Raw genomic sequence first — 18,287 nt, forward strand, 5'->3', positions numbered from 1 at the left:
CAGCTTCGTATCCACAACCAGGCCTGACAGCTTTCCCTGATTCCCCCATTCACTTCATATGCCCTGGTTCAGTCCACAGACAGAAAGTCTCCCTCTGTATACAACGATGCTCTGTTTCAATCTATCTCATGCATGCCTTTCTTGCTCCTGCATTATCAAGCACTGAGCACTCAAAAACTTTTCCACTCCATTCTTCCATTTCCAATTAGGTCTCACTCTTCCCCTTGCCCCTTCACTTCTGACATTACACAGTCTCAAACAATGCTCATAGCTGGTTTACATGAACTATACTATAACTATTGTGGATATCAGCATGTATGCAGAGGTTCTCTGTCATAAAAACAATTCATATTCACGTGTATAACTGCCTTACCCTTAAATTATCGTAGACTTGATGCTCACAGGTAGTTAATTATAGGAATGCTGTGAAAGAAATGTAACTATACTCAACAAAACTGGGAAGATCAACTTATAATTTAGAACAGGTAACAAAGCTTATGTATCTAAGCAGAGATTTTCACCTAGTCTGACACAGAGTAAACCAAACAGTGAGGTTATAGGCTCACTACCAGCTACATAATGAGTCAACGGAAATTTTTATGAAGTGTAATGTCAGTCTCACTACTAGTTATGTAATAAGTCATTGGAACTTTTTATTAAGTGTAATGACCATTTAATTCTTAACCACATACCTGGTCCCTGTCACACTACTTCATTTCACTACGGGCCTCCTCTGCATCAGTTAAATGACTAAATGCAATCTCTCAGATATATGCATTACCTTGTGCAATTCATAACAATAATATTCAAAACCTCTGTGTTCACTAATGCAGAGATTATCACAATGTTAGTGTGGTGAATTCAGGGAATATGTTCACATGGCTATTATAGGTATAAAATATCTATCTACCTTCTTCTCTTACCACGAAAATGGTGGGTATATAAACATCTCTTCTAACCTGCTGCGTTTTCTAGCAGATGATGCATGCGCGGCAAAATATCGGTCTTGTTGGCGCTGTTCTTCCTCTCTTAACAGTACCCGGCGACGAACTCCACCAACCCAATTCATGTGTTTAGTAGTCAAAACATTATCAGTGCCAATTACTTCATCACACCAGTGACACCTATGGTATACAAATCACAATAAGTTCCATAATGATAAAGGAAAAGTTATTTCTGTACATGAAGGATAACACATAAGCACTATAAGTGAAGCTACTGATATGCATCCTCTTTTCATACTTAAGCATCTTCTTTTCATAAGTGAGTACTGTTTCCTGTGTTTGCGAGGTACCACCAGGAACAGACGAAGGAAGGCCACATCTGCTCATATCCATTCTCTAGCTGTCATGTGTAATGCCCCGAAACCACAGCTCCCCATGCACAAGCATCTATTTACATTAATCTACTGTACCAGGAACTTTTCCATATCTATATCACAGCAGGGCAAGTGAAATCTTTCCTAAGCATTAAAGTAATTGTACTTCTTTAAGCCTTCAAGGAATACAACATTCAATATATTTTTGAAATTTTTTAACATGGTGACTTTGTATTATATGATGAAAACCTGTCAAAATAAGAGAAAAGAGGAGCTTAATATAAAAGAAAACTACTTCTGAAAGAATTTAAGGAGAAAAGTACTTAACGTCAAATAACATTTCTTCGTCTGGGCAGTTTGGAAGCAACTGAACCTCTCAATAAAAAAAATCCACAATGAAAGAATATGACACAAATCTTCACCCAATTCTAACTGAATGAAACATCATATTTTCACATGAATTTGTAACCTTTCACCAACTGACATGGTTCATCTGAGCCTTGTTTGTTCCCTTAATGTCTGAGGAGAAGATTAGAAGGTACTGCAGTCAGGAACCTCAACTCTATAAACCACAAAACAGCAGTCATCACACAACAATCAAATTAGAGATGGCAGCCATCATTACACAACACTTTAACTTTTCTCCTCTCTGAATATTCAGCTGAATATCATACCCATCAGGTGTATGCTTGATAAAATATAGCTCTCCCTGGCACCACAGCAAACACTTTTATTGGTACACATCTCTCAACTTTTCAGGTCATGTGTACATTGACCCGGTGGAAAATACATTGCTGGATAACGTACCTTTTCATTTCATCTAGCAACTTTTTTGGTGTTTATCAACATTGTGTAAATTTAACTACGTAATTTCATTTATAATCAAGCTACAAATTTAATGACTTTTGTATTTACTCAGCAATCTAATAAGCATTTTCACTTAATTTACAAAAAAAATATATATATATAATGTATTACATGACATTATCTATAAAATGCATTACATTTATTCATTTTAAAGCCCCTGATTGTTTCAAGCTTTTATCAATTTACATGGGCAAGTGCAAGGTGGGAATGAGGGGAGGGGGGGGCACTTGACCCTGGAAAATGACAATATATAACATTAAGCTACCATAAAGCTGCAAGCCTAAAAGAAGCCTTACCAAACAAATGTTCATAATAGTACACCCAACAAATCTCAATATGGAGTGCTTCCCACATCCCATTTCTCTTGCCTCTACCTGCACCACTTTGAAGGACTATCACAATGATTATGGATTTGCCACCTCCACCCACAAAAATTCCTGTCAATACTTCCGTGACTGTATACATTTCAAAGTACATGTCACCCCTTAACCCCTTCCCCTCAAAAAAAGATAGGTATCATATTCTTAGGACCACAAATGCAATGAGAATGTGAATCATCTTAGAATTATTTGGAACATCTGGAGAAAGAGTTAAGATTTTCAACTGGTGATGACAACTTGACAGTGACAAACAGCCTTAATGAACTATTATGCAATGTTTTGTTAAGGCAGCAACGTCCTGTAGCCTTTGAAACCTTGCCCCTTAGCCAATATTCATTCTCGCTAAGTTCAGTGGCTTTTACAAATTAATTTTTCTTTACCCTTAGTCAAAATAGCAAAAAGCATACTTAGTACTTTGGAGTGGCTTTCGTACATAAATAGAGATAATATGAAATGATTTTGCAAATATTGTAAGAACAAAGAGGCAGACAAGTTAAGTGATACTGAAAACAATCAAACATAGCCTGACATAAAATCAGTCTAGTCCAGGTTGTACACCAACAAGCTAAGAACAAGATATGAAATAAAAAATTTTACACAATGGAAGCTTACAATTATCCAGCAGAACCAGATCTCTCCCAACAAGGAACATACAGCTACATTAAAGACAAAGGAGGACTAGAGTAGGATGTGGGTAATTTGAAATAAATAATATGTATGTATCTGAAACAAAAAAGTAAAGTTTTAATATTCAGAGGCAATTTTTTGGAACCATTTCAGAGGAGATCAAGCAACATTTTCAAAATCAAATTAGAAAATCTGTACGTATTCCCTGTGTGTCGTAGAAGGCGACTAAAAGGGAAGGGAGCGGGGGGCTGGAAATCTTCCTCTCTCTCTCTTTTTTTTCTTTTTTTTCCAAAGGAAGGAACAGAGATGGGGCCCAGGGTGAGAATGTTTCCTCAGAGGCCCAGTCCTCTGTTCTTAACGCTACCTCGCTGAGGCGGGAAATGGCGAATAGTATGAAAGAAAAGAGAGACCAATCAAAGAATGATGTTATCCGTAACCAATAAACATTGAGATACACAAACAGATAGACAATTTACCATAAAGCCTATAAGAAAAACCAGTAATGACAACATCCTCCAATGTCCAAATAGCAGTGGATCCTGAATTATTTTTTTAAAGGAACCCAAGGCATGCTGACCCATTAATCTACCTATGTAAACAGATGATAATGAATGGAATAACCAGCCTCTTGAGTTCTGACAAATGTATAAAAAAAAGTTTCTCTTCGTGAAGACTCTCATACCTTTCTTCTAAACTATTTTTGATCACGAAAATAGTTAGCAAGATTGTAGTTTTAGTTAATTCTAAATGTGTTTATACAATTCTAGTTTGGTGTTTGTAGCTCAGTAATTATCTGTCCCTTAAATTATTATAATTGTAAAATGTTTCAATGCACACTGTCAAGTCTTTTCAGTAGAATAGCATTTTAGGAAACGAAATACTCTTTTCATAAATCTAATAAGTTTAAGGTTATGATAAGGAAGGAAAGGGTTATTTACGCAGATGAAGACTCAACTTACAATGAGGTTGGTATGGGTTAAGGTGAGGGAGACTTGGGTTATGTTGAAGTAGGCAAGGATCACGTTATGCAAGACAACTGTTAAGTTGAGGAAGGAAAGATTTGTGAATTAACGTTATGACTGAGGTGAGCCAGGGGTCTGGATAGGAGGCGGGGAGAGCCATGGGTCAGGATTGGAGGAGACATGGGCTTCAACTCCCAGTTAGGATTTGATTAAGGCTAATCACATTGTCTAGCCTCCAGGGTGGCAATAAGTATGATCCTTCCTGCGACTGCAGCGAATTTAGTGCAATTAACCTTAGATGAGCTTATCGTTCATCAGAAGTCTAAATCTCAGTAATTTGCCCAATTTTTCAACAGAAAAGACAGTAGGTCCAATAATAATGTAGAAATAAATTTCTACATCATCGTAAAACAATATGTGATTCACTGCTGTTGATTATTGGCTAAATATCTATTGCTACGGAAGAATAGGGTAGTGGGGAGAGTTCTGATCAGGTGTCATAAGGGGTTATTTCAAATTTAACAGTGGAAATTACTCTTAAAAATCAATAGATCCTTAAAAGATTCATACCTAAACTTGCTCGAGGGACGAGACTTACCTTATTTTTCAAATGACAATGAAAATACATCAACAATTCTATAACTTCCTCCAGTCACCTGTTGAGGGATGTTCGCGAGAAAAGGTACGAAATCTTCCATTCGCTGACACCGGTTTGTTTTGAAGCAAACAATCCGAGCGACCAAACCTCCCAACAACTGGATGGAAATGCGAATTAAACGATGAAATACATTTGGGAATTTCAGGAAAAGAGGGACGAGAAAAGGGGATACATAGACTGAACATTAAAAACTAATTTCATGACAAGCACCAAAGCATCACGAATGACCATAAAATGTACAGGGAGGAGACGATTGAAAAGGCGAAGCCTCTCGACACACGGCTAAATAGAAATAAAAATGTGGTAAACCTCAGCTTAGGTTTGATGGTGATATATTTGAATGCTTATCTTAGTTTTCCCCCACATTTTACCTGTTCTTCGTAGTCTTCTCTATTGTCACTCACTGTAGGTATCATTGTATGATTGATTAATGTTATACGATTTGTATCTCATCAGGTACAAATGTTAGATGTTAGAACCCAAACAACATTCACCTTCGTAAATTAATTCTTTGGTCCCCTTGTACTGCATATCTCTCATATATAGTAAATACAGTATTTTGACGAGATATTTCCTGAAATCATGACACTTAAAACATTTTTTCCGCCAGGCAAAGTTTGCACTGAGAATCAAATGTATTCATGAATTTCTTTCAGAGCACTCTTAGGGCAGTGTCACACGGGCACTTTTTCTGGTGAATTTCCAACCGTTTTCTGGTGAATTTCCTACCGTGAACTTGTCTTGGGCTCATTGGCGTGTGTGCCGGGCGTTATAGTGGCATTTTGCGCACCGGGAAACACCACAAGTGTCAAAAGAGCATTAGGATTATTTTATATGAAAGCAATAATATTCGTCTAATGGTAACATTTCTTAGATGAGCTTTCATAGTGCTGAAATGGCAAAAATACATACTTTTATGTTACACTCAAAACAGCTTATTAAGAGCCTATTACCGAAGGCTTCGAGAGATGCTGCATCGGGACCTTTGTAGACCAACTTCTAGCTAACCACCTCGTCCACATGCGCTTTTTTTCCTCTTTCGTTCTGCCAAGCATAAAATATCAAATAGAAAAACTGCCTCCATATCGAAGTTGAGAGTCATGCTTAACAGTCATTGTCGCTTCGTATATATATATATATATATATATATATATATATATATATATATATATATATATATATATATATATATATTCGCATTTCCCGCGTTAGCGAGATAGTGTTAAGAACAGAGGACTGAGCCTTAGAGGGAATAGCCTCATTTGGCCCCCGTTCTCTGTTCCTTCTTTTGCAAAATAAAAAACGGGAGGGAAGGATTTCCAGCCATCCGCTCCCTATCCTTATAGTCGCCTTGTGCGCACGCAGGGAATACGTGGGAAGTATTCTTTTCCTCTATCCCCAGGGATATATATATATATATATATATATATATATATATATATATATATATATATATATATATATATATATATATATATATATATATATATATATTCCTGAGTCCACGGGGAAATGAAACACGTTCCCAAGTGCACTTTCGTGTAATGATCATATCATCAGGGGAGATGCAGGAAAGGAAAATAACAGTCAGTTGATATACAGCGAAGAGACGTTTATCAACTGAATGTTATATTCTTTCTTGTATCTCCCCTGATGATGTGATTATTACACGAAGGTGCACTCGGGAACTTATGGTGTTTCATTTCCCCGTGGACCCATAGGAGTGTACTTGATCACGCGCTCAATTGTGATTCTTTCAATGCGTGTGTGTGTGTGTGTGTGTGTGTGTGTGTGTGTGGAATTGCCCCAGGACCCCTTTTCCTAGGCGCTCCAACACTGCGTTACTCCCAGTAACGGGGAAATGATAGACTCTAGAGTGAGAAGTTCTTTGACAAAACAGTAATTCTTATCGCCAGAGTTTTCACTTACGCCGTAACCACAAGCAGGTGGAGTCCCGTAACTCATAAGAATATATATATATATATATATATATATATATATATATATATATATATATATATTTTTTTTTTTTTTTTTCTTTTCTCTTTTAAACTATTCGCCATTTCCCGCATTAGCGAGGTAGCACTAAGAACAGAGGACTGGGCCTTTGAGGGAATACCCTCACCTGGCCCAATTCTCTGTTCCTTCTTTTGGAAAATTAAAAAAAAAAACGAGAGGGGAGGATTTCCAGCGCCCCGCTCCCTCCCCTTTTAGTCGCCTTCTACGACACGCAGGGAATACGTGGGAAGTATTCTTAATCCCCTATCCCCAGGGATAATATATATATATATATATATATATATATATATATATATATATATATATATATATATAGATAGATATATAGATAGATAGATAGATAGATAGATATTCGTCAATTCCCGCGTTAGCGAGATTGCGTTAAGAACAGAGGGTGAACGTATTAGAAATGAAATTGTATCAAGGACATTCTGTGGTGTAAGGAGAGATGATTGCGTAAGAAATTGTATTAAGGACATTTTGTGGTGTAAGGAGAGATGATTGAGTAAGAAATGATAAGGCAAGAAAGAGGTGTTGTATTAGGTATATTATGGTTGAGAAAGCTGAAGAAGCTGTGCTGAAAGGGTTTGGACATATGGAGAGAACGAGTGAGGAGAGGTTGACAAAGAGGCTATATATCAGAAGAGGAGGGCACAAGGAGAAGTGGGAGGCCGAATTACAAATGGAAGGACAGAGTGCGAAAGATTTTGAGTGCTCGGGGCCTGAACGTGCAGTAGGGTGTAGGGCGTGCAAGGGATAGAATGAATCTCAGCGATGTTATATACAGGGGACGACAAGCTGTCAACTGAGTGAACCAGAGCATATTAAGTAATGAATAGAAACCACAGAAAAGTCTGAGGGACTTATTGTTTTACTTCACCTCGTGATTATCAATATATATATATATATATATATATATATATATATATATATATATATATATATATATATATATATATATATATATATATATCACAATGACCATATTTCCTGTAACAATTTTCAATACGAAGAAACCTGTCCATCTTACGGTACATCTACAGTACTTTATAGTTCACTTCTACTGCTTGGGTGATGGACAACACCCCCCCATGGATATACAGCCGTCAAGGTAAATATCATATACGCAACGATTCATGGGATGAAACTATATCCAACTGTTAACACGCCACTGCCATAACGAGGACCTGTGAATTTAAGTCAAAATCTGTCGAGATGGTTTGAGCGCGTGGAAGGCTGAGCCGGACCTTGTGCGGTGGATTGGCTGACTAAGAGTTGACCCCTACCTCTCCAACACCATATGCTGTCCATTTACCCGCCTTTATGTACATTGGATTTGCTTCTGTTTCATCAGGCGGCGTCGTGTATCAAGCACACTGATGGATTCTACTGGTCGCGGCTGGAAACAGATGAAAACCTTCGAAGCAAGTGTGATACAGCTGTCTCCATAGTTCTAACCCCGGACAAAAAATATACATATATCTCAACCAACTCCTGGCTTTATAGGCTCATCATCATCTCTGCAACGATGAAACAGGTTCTCTACGAACTGGTGGCAGCAACAGTGCGTGCTGAACTTGACCTTAAAGTTTACATCCTCTCCATAGGAGTACTTGTACTTTGATCTAGTGTCTTGGCATGCATTCGCTTGCGAGAGACAGGCCTTAATCCATAGGGAAGGTCACCTTGAAAATTCGTAACGTGAATAAGGTTCATCGGACGTCACCGATCCGTTGATACGTGTAAAGCTGACTTTGCATTCACCCTCCCTATTTTACACGTGTACGTAAGGAATCACCCACTAGGTGCGGCATCGTTACAATATCTATCTCCCTGACTTTACACTGTGCTGCCTCGAAGCCTCCACTCACTCAGGAGATACTTCAAGTACACTGCGTATACAATTTTATACAGCTGACGGACGCGTCCGTCATTTTTCAGTTGTATGGTCTCTCTAACTAAAACAGGAAAGCGACGGGGAGATGAGGACAAGACGAGAAGAAATCTTGAGGGAGTAAACGTGGAGTGTTGGGGACGCAGCCGCTGCCTCTGGCAGTGACTGCCGCAGCTCTCCACAGTCCGGGCGGTCCGGCCCGGCCAGACTGTATACTGTTGCCGTCGCGGTAGGAGTGTCGCGATCCATCCCGCAATGACCAGACGAGGAGTCATCGTGCTGGCCCTAGCAGCCCTGGCATACGCCGGGGAGCTACAGGTGGACCATCTGCAGAAGGCTGAGTCCTGTGAGCGGCCGTCCAAGAGGGGGGACATGCTGACCATGCATTATACTGGCACGCTAGCGGCTGACGGCAAGAAGTTTGATTCCAGGTAGGCCTGGCCTGGACGACCAGCGGTCCAGCGCTCTTCCTTGTAGAGTTATATAGACTGGTGCCGCTTTCTGAGAGGTGATGCTCGGTCATCTGGCTCACAACGTCGCTGGAGAGTCGACGCCAAGTCTCGCTCCCGCTAACAATGAATTAGCCAGTAGATTATGTGTCTCTTTGTTGACGATGAGAAGGAAATGAATGTTATCCCATCAGGAGCGGGGAGTGAAAGCAAAGGCGAAGCCAAAGCCAGTGGGATGGGTTTCGGAGATGGAGGCGAACTCGTAGGGTCTGACCGCCGCAGAATAACGGAACGTTATCGCTACACATTGGTCCCTGTTGACCAGTGTGGACACTTGGAGATATCTTACTGTTGATTTAGTAGAGGTGCCCAACGGTGAAGGTCCGTCATGAATGTCATACTATGGAAGACCGGCTATGGTGAGTGGTGAAGCTGCTGTCAGGCAGGTGTTTCAAAGTGTCAAGGTTGGGTAGGTCTTTGGCTTAGTTTAGCCAGCGCTGCGTCCAATCGTCCCCGTTCACATTGGCAACACCACTGCCTTGTAACCTTAGTTACAGGTGAGCACCGACACCGTACCGTTGTACCGGCAACACCCGACACTAACAGCGGGTGCCACTGTACCGGCGTCACCCGACGATGACAGCGGGTGCCGCTGTACCAGCAGCAGCCGTATGTCAGCTGCACTTCCTGCTCTTACTTCAGATGAGCGGGAAATCTCACGCCGATTAGGCTCTGTTGAATATCCATGTTATGACGAAAACTATCTCAACATTACCAATATAAATATATATATATATATATATATATATATATATATATATATATATATATATATATATATATATATATATATATATATATATATATATATATATATATATATATTCGTATTAGTCCCGTGGACTCATAGGAATATCTTGATCACTAGCAAAATTGTGATCCTTTCCAATATATATATATATATATATATATATATATATATATATATATATATATATATATATATATATATATATATATATGCAGCTGGAGATTCTATCTTCATTCTTCACAACAGTTGTTACGTCTCTTTAAATCGTGTACGAGGCAGTGGCCCGACACACGGCCCACCAGCCCTCACTTCCTCCTTCCACTCAGGTTAGCATCGCCTCCACACACACACACACACACACACACACACACACACACACACACATTTCCGACAATGACATCTTTGGCATCTCCCGAGGACGCCTTCATTCTGTGGTCAGTCACACAGTTCATCAGTCGGTTGAATATGACCAGTACATCTCGACCTCGTAAATATCATAAGCGATTATTATTATCATTATTATTATTATTATTATTATTATTATTATTATTATTATCTTCAAGAACGTCTTTATTCTTTTCCTAATCTCTCTATCTCAACTTTCTCCATTTTTTACCTACTCGCACGTAAAAGATTTGTGGTTGATTATAAATCCAGTATCTTACACGAGTCCAGATTTCACCTTTGTCTCTCTTTTTCCACAAAACGTACTAAGTTTCCACACACACACACACACACACACACACACACACACACACACATATATATATATATATATATATATATATATATATATATATATATATATATATATATATATATATATATTCCTATGAGTCCACGGGGAAAACGAAACACGATAAGTTGGGAACTTATCGTGTTTCATTTTCCCCGTGGACTCATAGGAATATCTTGATCAAGCGCAAAATTGTGATCCTTTCCAATATATATATATATATATATATATATATATATATATATATATATATATATATATATATATATATATATATAGTTCAGAGGACATATATATATATAGTTCAGAGATCATTCACGAAGTAGTTACTATTCAGAACAAGTTTCCGTGAGTTAAGCACTCAGCTAATCCATGGAGGCACGTTCCTTAGGCTGACCCACCATACCTACCACTCACGTATGGAACTGCACACTCACGGCCCAGCTTTTGCAGACGCTGCTGCTCTTTTCACTGTCGTCTGGCTAAGGACTTGCCTTGAAAGGAGAATTATTTTTAAGAGAAATCTGGATTTGCTCTGAGCAAGTGTATTAAGTCTTGGAAGACGACGTTATGGATGATGAGTTGGTGGGTGAGCCACCTCGATCCTAGATCTGTCGCAGGCCAGACCTCCTGAGGTACCCCAGGGACACCTCCAGACCTGTAATACCCCATGTGACACCCCAGGCCCGTAATACCCCAGTGACACCCCAGACGTGCTGTACCCGAGACCCATAATACCACAGTGACACCCCAGACGTGCTGTACCCCAGACCCATAATACCACAGTGACACCCCAGACTTACTGTACCCCAGACCCATAATAACCACAGTGACACCCCAGACGTGCTGTACCCCAGACCCATAATACCACAGTGACACCCCAGACTTACTGTACCCCAGACCCATAATAACCACAGTGACACCCCAGACGTGCTGTACCCCAGACCCATAATAACCACAGTGACACCCCAGACGTGCTGTACCCCAGACCCATAATAACCACAGTGACACCCCAGACGTGCTGTACCCCAGACCCATAATAACCACAGTGACACCCCAGACTTGCTGTACCCCAGACCCATAATAACCACAGTGACACCCCAGACGTGCTGTACCCCAGAACATGTAGCACCACACGAGCGTTCCGTACTAGCTGCTACAGACTGGCACCCCTCACACCTGTGCCACCAGAGTGGACGGCGACGCCTCGAACCCGGCCATCAAAGACAGGCTCATGAATGGCACCTCGACGACAGAAGGTGCCACTAGCGGACGGGGGTGTTGGAGGGAAGGGGGTGGACGGTGGCGCATATCCCAGCCAAACACGTGGGCCTGGGGAGAGAAGGGGGACCACGACTGTACAATGCCCCAACAACGGTGCCCGGGGTACATGACCCACTGTCAGGTGCTGCGCAACCTCCTACCCACGGGTAGTTCATTCGACGCAGGTTGTAAGAGACCGACACTTTTGTTCTTTTTCTCCCATGTGAAAATTAACAGATGTTATCGTGGAAATTGCTGGTAAAAGAGAATTATCTTCTACTTTAGAATGGGTATGAGTGGGTGAGCAAGTGTTTTCAGGGATATTGCTGTGAGGTTTGTGATGAGGTGGTCGAGTGCCTCGCCTCGCCTGACGTGCTGCCAGGTGAACACTGGGGATTGACAAGCAGGAAGGACTGTATATTTAAGCTGGCGGTGGAGTGTGGTAAGTGGTGGTGGTGGTGGTGGTGGCAGTAGTGGTTGTGGTAGATGAGGTGGTAGTGGTCGTTGTGGTGGTAGTGAGTGCGGTGAGGAAGGTGAGGAGGTACTGGTTGTGGTGGTAGGTCCGTCGCTATTGCGATGTAGTGGCTGTGGTGCAGATGATGATGATGGCTGTGGTGATAGTGTTGGTGGTGGGGATGGTGATGAAGAGTGTAGTGTTGGTGATGATGATAGTGGGCGATGAGGCGTCATGCTGGTTGGGTTCGGCAAGTTTGTAATGGTTGAGGTGGTACTGGAGATTTTCAGTGTGTGTGATTAGCATATATATATATATATATATATATATATATATATATATATATATATATATATATATATATATATATATATATATTTCCTTTCATACTATTCGCCATTTCCCGCATTAGCGAGGTAGCATTAAGAACAGAGGACTGGACCTATGAGGGAATATCCTCACCTGGCCCCCTTCTCTGTTCCTTCTTTTGGAAATTAAAAAAAAAAAAAGAAGAGAGGGAAGGATTTCCAGCCCCCCGCTCCCTTATATATATATATATATATATATATATATATATATATATATATATATATATATATATATATATATGTATATGTATATATATATATATATATATATGAAGTATATCTTATATTACTAGTGAACTTACGGCAGAATCAGAGGCACACTATCGCTGGATCTGACAGGTGTGCGAGCAGGTGTGCGTGTGCAGGTCATATGAGTGATACGCATGCTACTGGTGTTTGCACGTGGTAATGTGCACGTGTTACAGGTGTGTGTGTGTGTGTGCGTGTGTACACTGGAGGCAGGGATCCGTATTGATCGTAGCAACGACAGTTGCCAGGCGGCGCTGTGATTATGGGTAGTCAGGGTTACTGTAGCGCACCCTCCTCCTGACGACGACATCTGTTGTGTACCCCACCCGTGCCTGCCGCCCCTTTCTGTAGCCTCTACCGTAGCCTTTCCCCCGCACCCACTTACTTCCCCAGCACATCCCAACCACACCAGGAACGACTGGTCGTTGACGTGTATTCTGACACGGAGACCGAAGGAAGAAAGTCTTATCTCTGAAAAGCTTTTATTTATTTATTTATTTTTTTTTTTTTTGTAGGGGGGAGGGACGGGAGGACTCCTGATCCACTCCCAAATACTTGACTCAGGTCATACAGAGGATTGAATTGCACTTGTATGGAGTACTGGTCTAACATGTGGGTCTTCCCCAGCCTCACGAATATGCCCGACCATGGCTTTTGAAAGCAATGCTACGTATTACCTCTCCCAGTCTCACCTCAGAGCCTGATGCCCGCTTCTTATGCCTTGCCTGTTTTTTTCCTCTCGTTTCTCTTCCAACAGACATTGTTTTCTTTGTTTCTTTACTCTCCTAATGCCACTTGTTTTATATCTTTCTTGGCCTGTCTAAACTCCTGCCATAAGACTGTGGCATCCTCTCAACCGCAAGTCGGGATCCTCTACCGGGTTGATTTCAACATTCACCATAGGGAATGGTTGAATTCTTCCCATACGGAGCGTGAGGGATTGAAGATCTCACGTTTTCTATTCCCAATGATCTAAGGACAACTTACCTCTCACCGAACCCATACTCCTGACCGCTGTGATCGCTCTCCTAATATTCTGGATCTGTTTTTCACCTGCAATCCTTCGTGTTGTAACTATGTAATTTCGCCCCCAGTTGGTTCGTCTGACCACGCTCTCATAAATGTATCTATTTTAACGGCACCTCCCATTCCAGGAGCCCCTTCTAAACGTAATTATTGGCACCTCAACAACGCTGAGTGGAAAAAACTTACGAAAATACGTTTTCGAATCTCCTTGGGTAAGTAACTGTCTCTTACGTGGTGATACTTCTGTCTGCGTCCAACGCACAGCAGAGGCTATGCCTACGGGAATGGAAACACATATCCCCTCAACCTCCAAAACGACCTCGTCTTCCAATCCATGGTACAGCCGTTCTGATGCCATTCAGGCAAGGGATTAGGCATATCGGGCTTGAAAAAGACTCTCCTTCCTCCAACTCCCATTCAGCATTTATCACCGCCCATAATCAGTGCAAGTACGTTATCCGTGAGGCACAACCGTTCCTCTATTCAAAGGAAGTGCAATAACCTCTCCTCGTCATTCACTGACAGGTCTCTCTGGTCTATAGCTAAAGGCATCGCTAAGAACTCCTGTCGATCCACATTAACTTCGTTTTTTCCATTCTAGCTCTGCATCCTTTCTTAACAGAGTTCAGTCGCAAGCGATCAGACTTATCAACTCTCCCAGGCCAACTTTAAAACTTGACCCGCTTGCCCTCCACCGCAATGTTGGTTCACCTACCCTCATCTATATAGGTATTACTTTGTTTTTGGCTCCCGTGAGCTGGCCGCTTGTGTTTCCCCACCACAAGCCAGACCACGCAATGTTCGGCAAGCTGCTGCGTCACATGATTACTGTGTGGCCGTTGGCAACTCAAGGGTGAACCGTTTTGATAACAGTTTCTTAACCTACACCTCGAAGCTTTGGAACTCTCCACACTCTCATGTCTTTCCCAATGACTGTGAACTGGCATATGATAAAAGTCGGGTTTTTCACTTTCTCCAAAATTCGTAAATGCTTTTTCTCGTCTCTTCTTTCTCCCTTAAAATTAACCTCTGCATATTTCAATTAAGGCCCGGCAGTGATGTGGCCCTTTGTCCGGGACTGGAGCCTCCAACGTTCAAGAAAAATATAAAAAAAAAAAAGCGGCATATGTGAGACGTGGAATTGATAAGCGTTTCCGTTCGTGACTGAAACCTTCAACATGAAACCATAACATCTGCCACCCATCATTGCCACACTCTTGGTCTTCCTCGCATCCCAACACATCTGCCACATCTGGTCTTACGCTACCCTTCACTCTCCAACAATCACGTCTCCTTCTGTCCTCCATGTCCGGCCTAACTTCACTCTCAACCACCTGCACACCACAGCCACAGCAGCATCCCTTCTATTCATCTTCAACCCAATGACAGCTCTTTATGCCCATCATCCATCCCTGCACACAGACACACACACACACACACACACACACACACACACACACACACACAGATCTCCTATGGAGATGAGGTGATGCTGAATCAATAGATATGTGGGAGACGTGATGCTCCCGTGAGGGCCTCACCCCAGCGGCCTGGTTGTGTGGGGTGGTCGGGGTACCATAACGGTCGTTGACTCCTAATTAATGCTCAGTAACTGGTGCGTGTATCCTCCCTGCCTCTGCCCAAACGTAATCCTACAATATATATTTATAGCATGTAGCACTACCTCTAGAAAATCGAGAAAGAAATTCAGCGATCAGCTTCATGGGGAAGAAATGTCTTAAATAGCGTAGCTGGTCCGATTCCTAGCCTGTAGGTTGTATTCCGTTCTGTCACTGCCGGTACAAGAGGGTGGTAGGAGCCGGAGGCCCCGGCTACTGCTGGTACAAGAGGGTGGCAACGTCCTTGTCATGTACTTGGTGAGTGAGGTACGTGATCACCTGGTTTGGCCGACTCCACCACCATTGTGGGATACGTGCGTGTAGACTCTACACATTATTAATATTATTATTATTGTTATTATTATTATTATTGCTGCTACTACTACTACTACAACTAATAATAATGATAATAAAAATAAATAATAATAATAATAAATATAATTATTATACGTGGTTTTTTCCGCTAGACTTCATCGCTCCCCTCCCCTAATTTTTTTGATATGTTAATGGTGGCGTTCCTTTAGCGCTACAGTTCTCAGGCGGCTCGCATTCTTCAGGCCCCCTTTCTTTCCCCTTATTTGAACTCTCATTGTTGTCATAAGGGCGGGAATTCATCTTGCGCAGCCGACCCGGAAATCTGCCTTCGTGCGTCCTGGGACAGGGAGGAGGGTAAGCCACCAGCTCCCCTCCGTTCCCGTTCCTGATATTGGTAGCGCATACTTACTTCAGCTTAATGTAAGACGGTCATGTTAAAGAAGTGTGAACTGTCTTATTTGTGTTAAGAGGAGCGAGTGGCGAAACATGTAGGGACAACCATCGTAGCTAGACAAGCCCTCCCGTAGCTAGACAAGCAAGCCCTCGCCATCACCAACTCCACGCCTAACTGATCCAACCACAGAGATAAGCCGAGGTCCGATGGTTCAAGGGTGAAACAAACAGGTCTGGAGCCTATTTTCTTCCTATTTCTCTTCCTGTATCCCCTCACAACATTCCATCTTTGATGGCTCCGAAATTCCACGTCAACACAATAAACATACTTGGTATCAAAGTCTATATCTAAAACCCTATATAACACACGGTTAAGTCTGTCTGTAAGAAACAGGTAGTTCAGATTAGATGCTGGAAACTTATCCTAGTAACTGTTGTGACTATGGTTAGATCCATCCGTGTGCGGTGTTCTGCTCTCGCATCCAGAGAGGCTCCAATGCTTTACATGCATACCTGACAGAATCCAAAGATGACCAGCTTATCAGCACTCATAGTATGATATCTGATACTTCCGTTTCTACCCAATGGAACTGACTGATTGTGTATCCACCCCTTCCATTAGTTAGACCCTGTAAAACTCTTGTCAAGCCATTGCGTCACATGGTGACTTTCTGGTCACTGGCAATTCGTATGTGGGCCGTTGTGATGTCAGTTTCTTTCACTACATCATTAAGCTTTAGAGTTCTTTCACCTTATGTCCTCCCTAATGGCTATAATTTGCTCTTTTTTTTTTTTAAGAGCCAGCTTTTCTGCTTCCTCCAAAACTTTTAATTCTTCTAACACTTCTCTCTTTACTTCTCCCTATTATGGGGGCTTTTTATGTTACTTAAGGCGTGGCCTCGGTGAGGAAGTCTGCCGGTGGCCGAGGCCTACTACGTAAGGGAAAGAGCGGGGTGTCCCTGGCGGCCCACGGCGTCCGTACTATCAATGTTCTTCCTCTCCACAGAGAAACCTGGGGAAACTTAAGATATCGTTTCTGCTCATATGACGTCAGTTTTGTGAGTGGCAAAGGTAGTTCTGCGATGAACATGTGTGAAACACCGAAATGACACTTGAAAAATAATAGAAAATAAAAAGAATATCTGAGGGTTATTGATACATTTGGAGTGATTCAAAAAGCCTTGAGAATAACCGTGAATTTGGTTAAGAAAACTGTCAGAATGACTGCAGTGAGTTCAGGTGTTGGCTGGGAGTTGACCAGAGGAATGGCAGGGAACAGCCACGAACGTCAGTTCCAATTTAGTTTTCACCAGCCAGGGTAAACCATAACACAGACTTATATCCCAAACAAGACTTGGCCTGAATATTACAAGCGATGCCGTAGTCAGTGTGATATTATAAAGGCGAAGGCCGCCCTGATCTAACACTACCGGCAGGAGTCGGCAATCAATACACTCAGTTTCCGTATGTGTGCCACTAGGCAGGACCCAAGGTGAGGCTGGCCGGGCGGGTGAGGCTCCGAGGGACAGCACCTCCACATGTCCGCGGTGCCAGTTCTTATCACAGCCCGCACCACTTGTACCAATCACGCCCCTAGACGAAATACAGAATCCACGTGGTATCCACGGGTCAAATATTATTAAACATTGACTCTTTAAAACGTGGACCCATTACTCCATTGCTCTTGACATTTGCGGAGCCCTGATGATGTATATAATTGTCATCTGTCACATAGCATCGAGAGCTTAAACCCGGGCGATAACTACAGTTCCCTCCCTCAACAAAGAAGGACAGTCTTTCTGAGTCCTGGCGGCAATCATAAGTCAAGCTTTTAGTATTAAACCCTGGTGATATTATGAGTCGAATCCTCATCATGCAG

The 18,287-nt window shown here is 41.9% G+C and overlaps 2 protein-coding genes across 4 annotated transcripts in view; one reads left to right on the forward strand and one right to left on the reverse strand.

Annotated features, from left to right (window-relative positions):
• LOC139762452 (uncharacterized) overlaps positions 1–18,287 on the reverse strand; it is a 28,002-nt gene that overhangs the window by 6,801 nt on the left and 2,914 nt on the right. For 2 of the 3 annotated variants that reach the window (XM_071687354.1, XM_071687352.1), the window contains exons 1-2: positions 4,753–5,836; positions 960–1,124 (exon numbers count right to left, since the gene is read on the reverse strand). In XM_071687354.1, the coding sequence (XP_071543455.1) occupies positions 960–1,069 (110 nt within the window). In that variant the 5' untranslated portion in view covers positions 1,070–1,124; positions 4,753–5,836. Of the gene's footprint in view, positions 1–959; positions 1,125–4,752; positions 5,837–18,287 lie in introns of those variants that run through there. The other variant, XM_071687353.1, reaches the window with a different exon arrangement.
• The window catches only part of Fkbp14 (peptidyl-prolyl cis-trans isomerase Fkb14), a 36,231-nt gene continuing 26,854 nt past the window's right edge, over positions 8,911–18,287 (forward strand). Inside the window, exon 1 of the mRNA XM_071687365.1 lies at positions 8,911–9,156. Within this exon, the coding sequence (XP_071543466.1) occupies positions 8,981–9,156 (176 nt within the window). The 5' untranslated portion in view covers positions 8,911–8,980. The remainder of the gene's footprint in view (positions 9,157–18,287) is intronic.

The sequence above is a fragment of the Panulirus ornatus genome, chromosome 43 (assembly GCF_036320965.1).
Source record: "Panulirus ornatus isolate Po-2019 chromosome 43, ASM3632096v1, whole genome shotgun sequence".
NCBI lineage: Eukaryota > Metazoa > Arthropoda > Malacostraca > Decapoda > Palinuridae > Panulirus > Panulirus ornatus.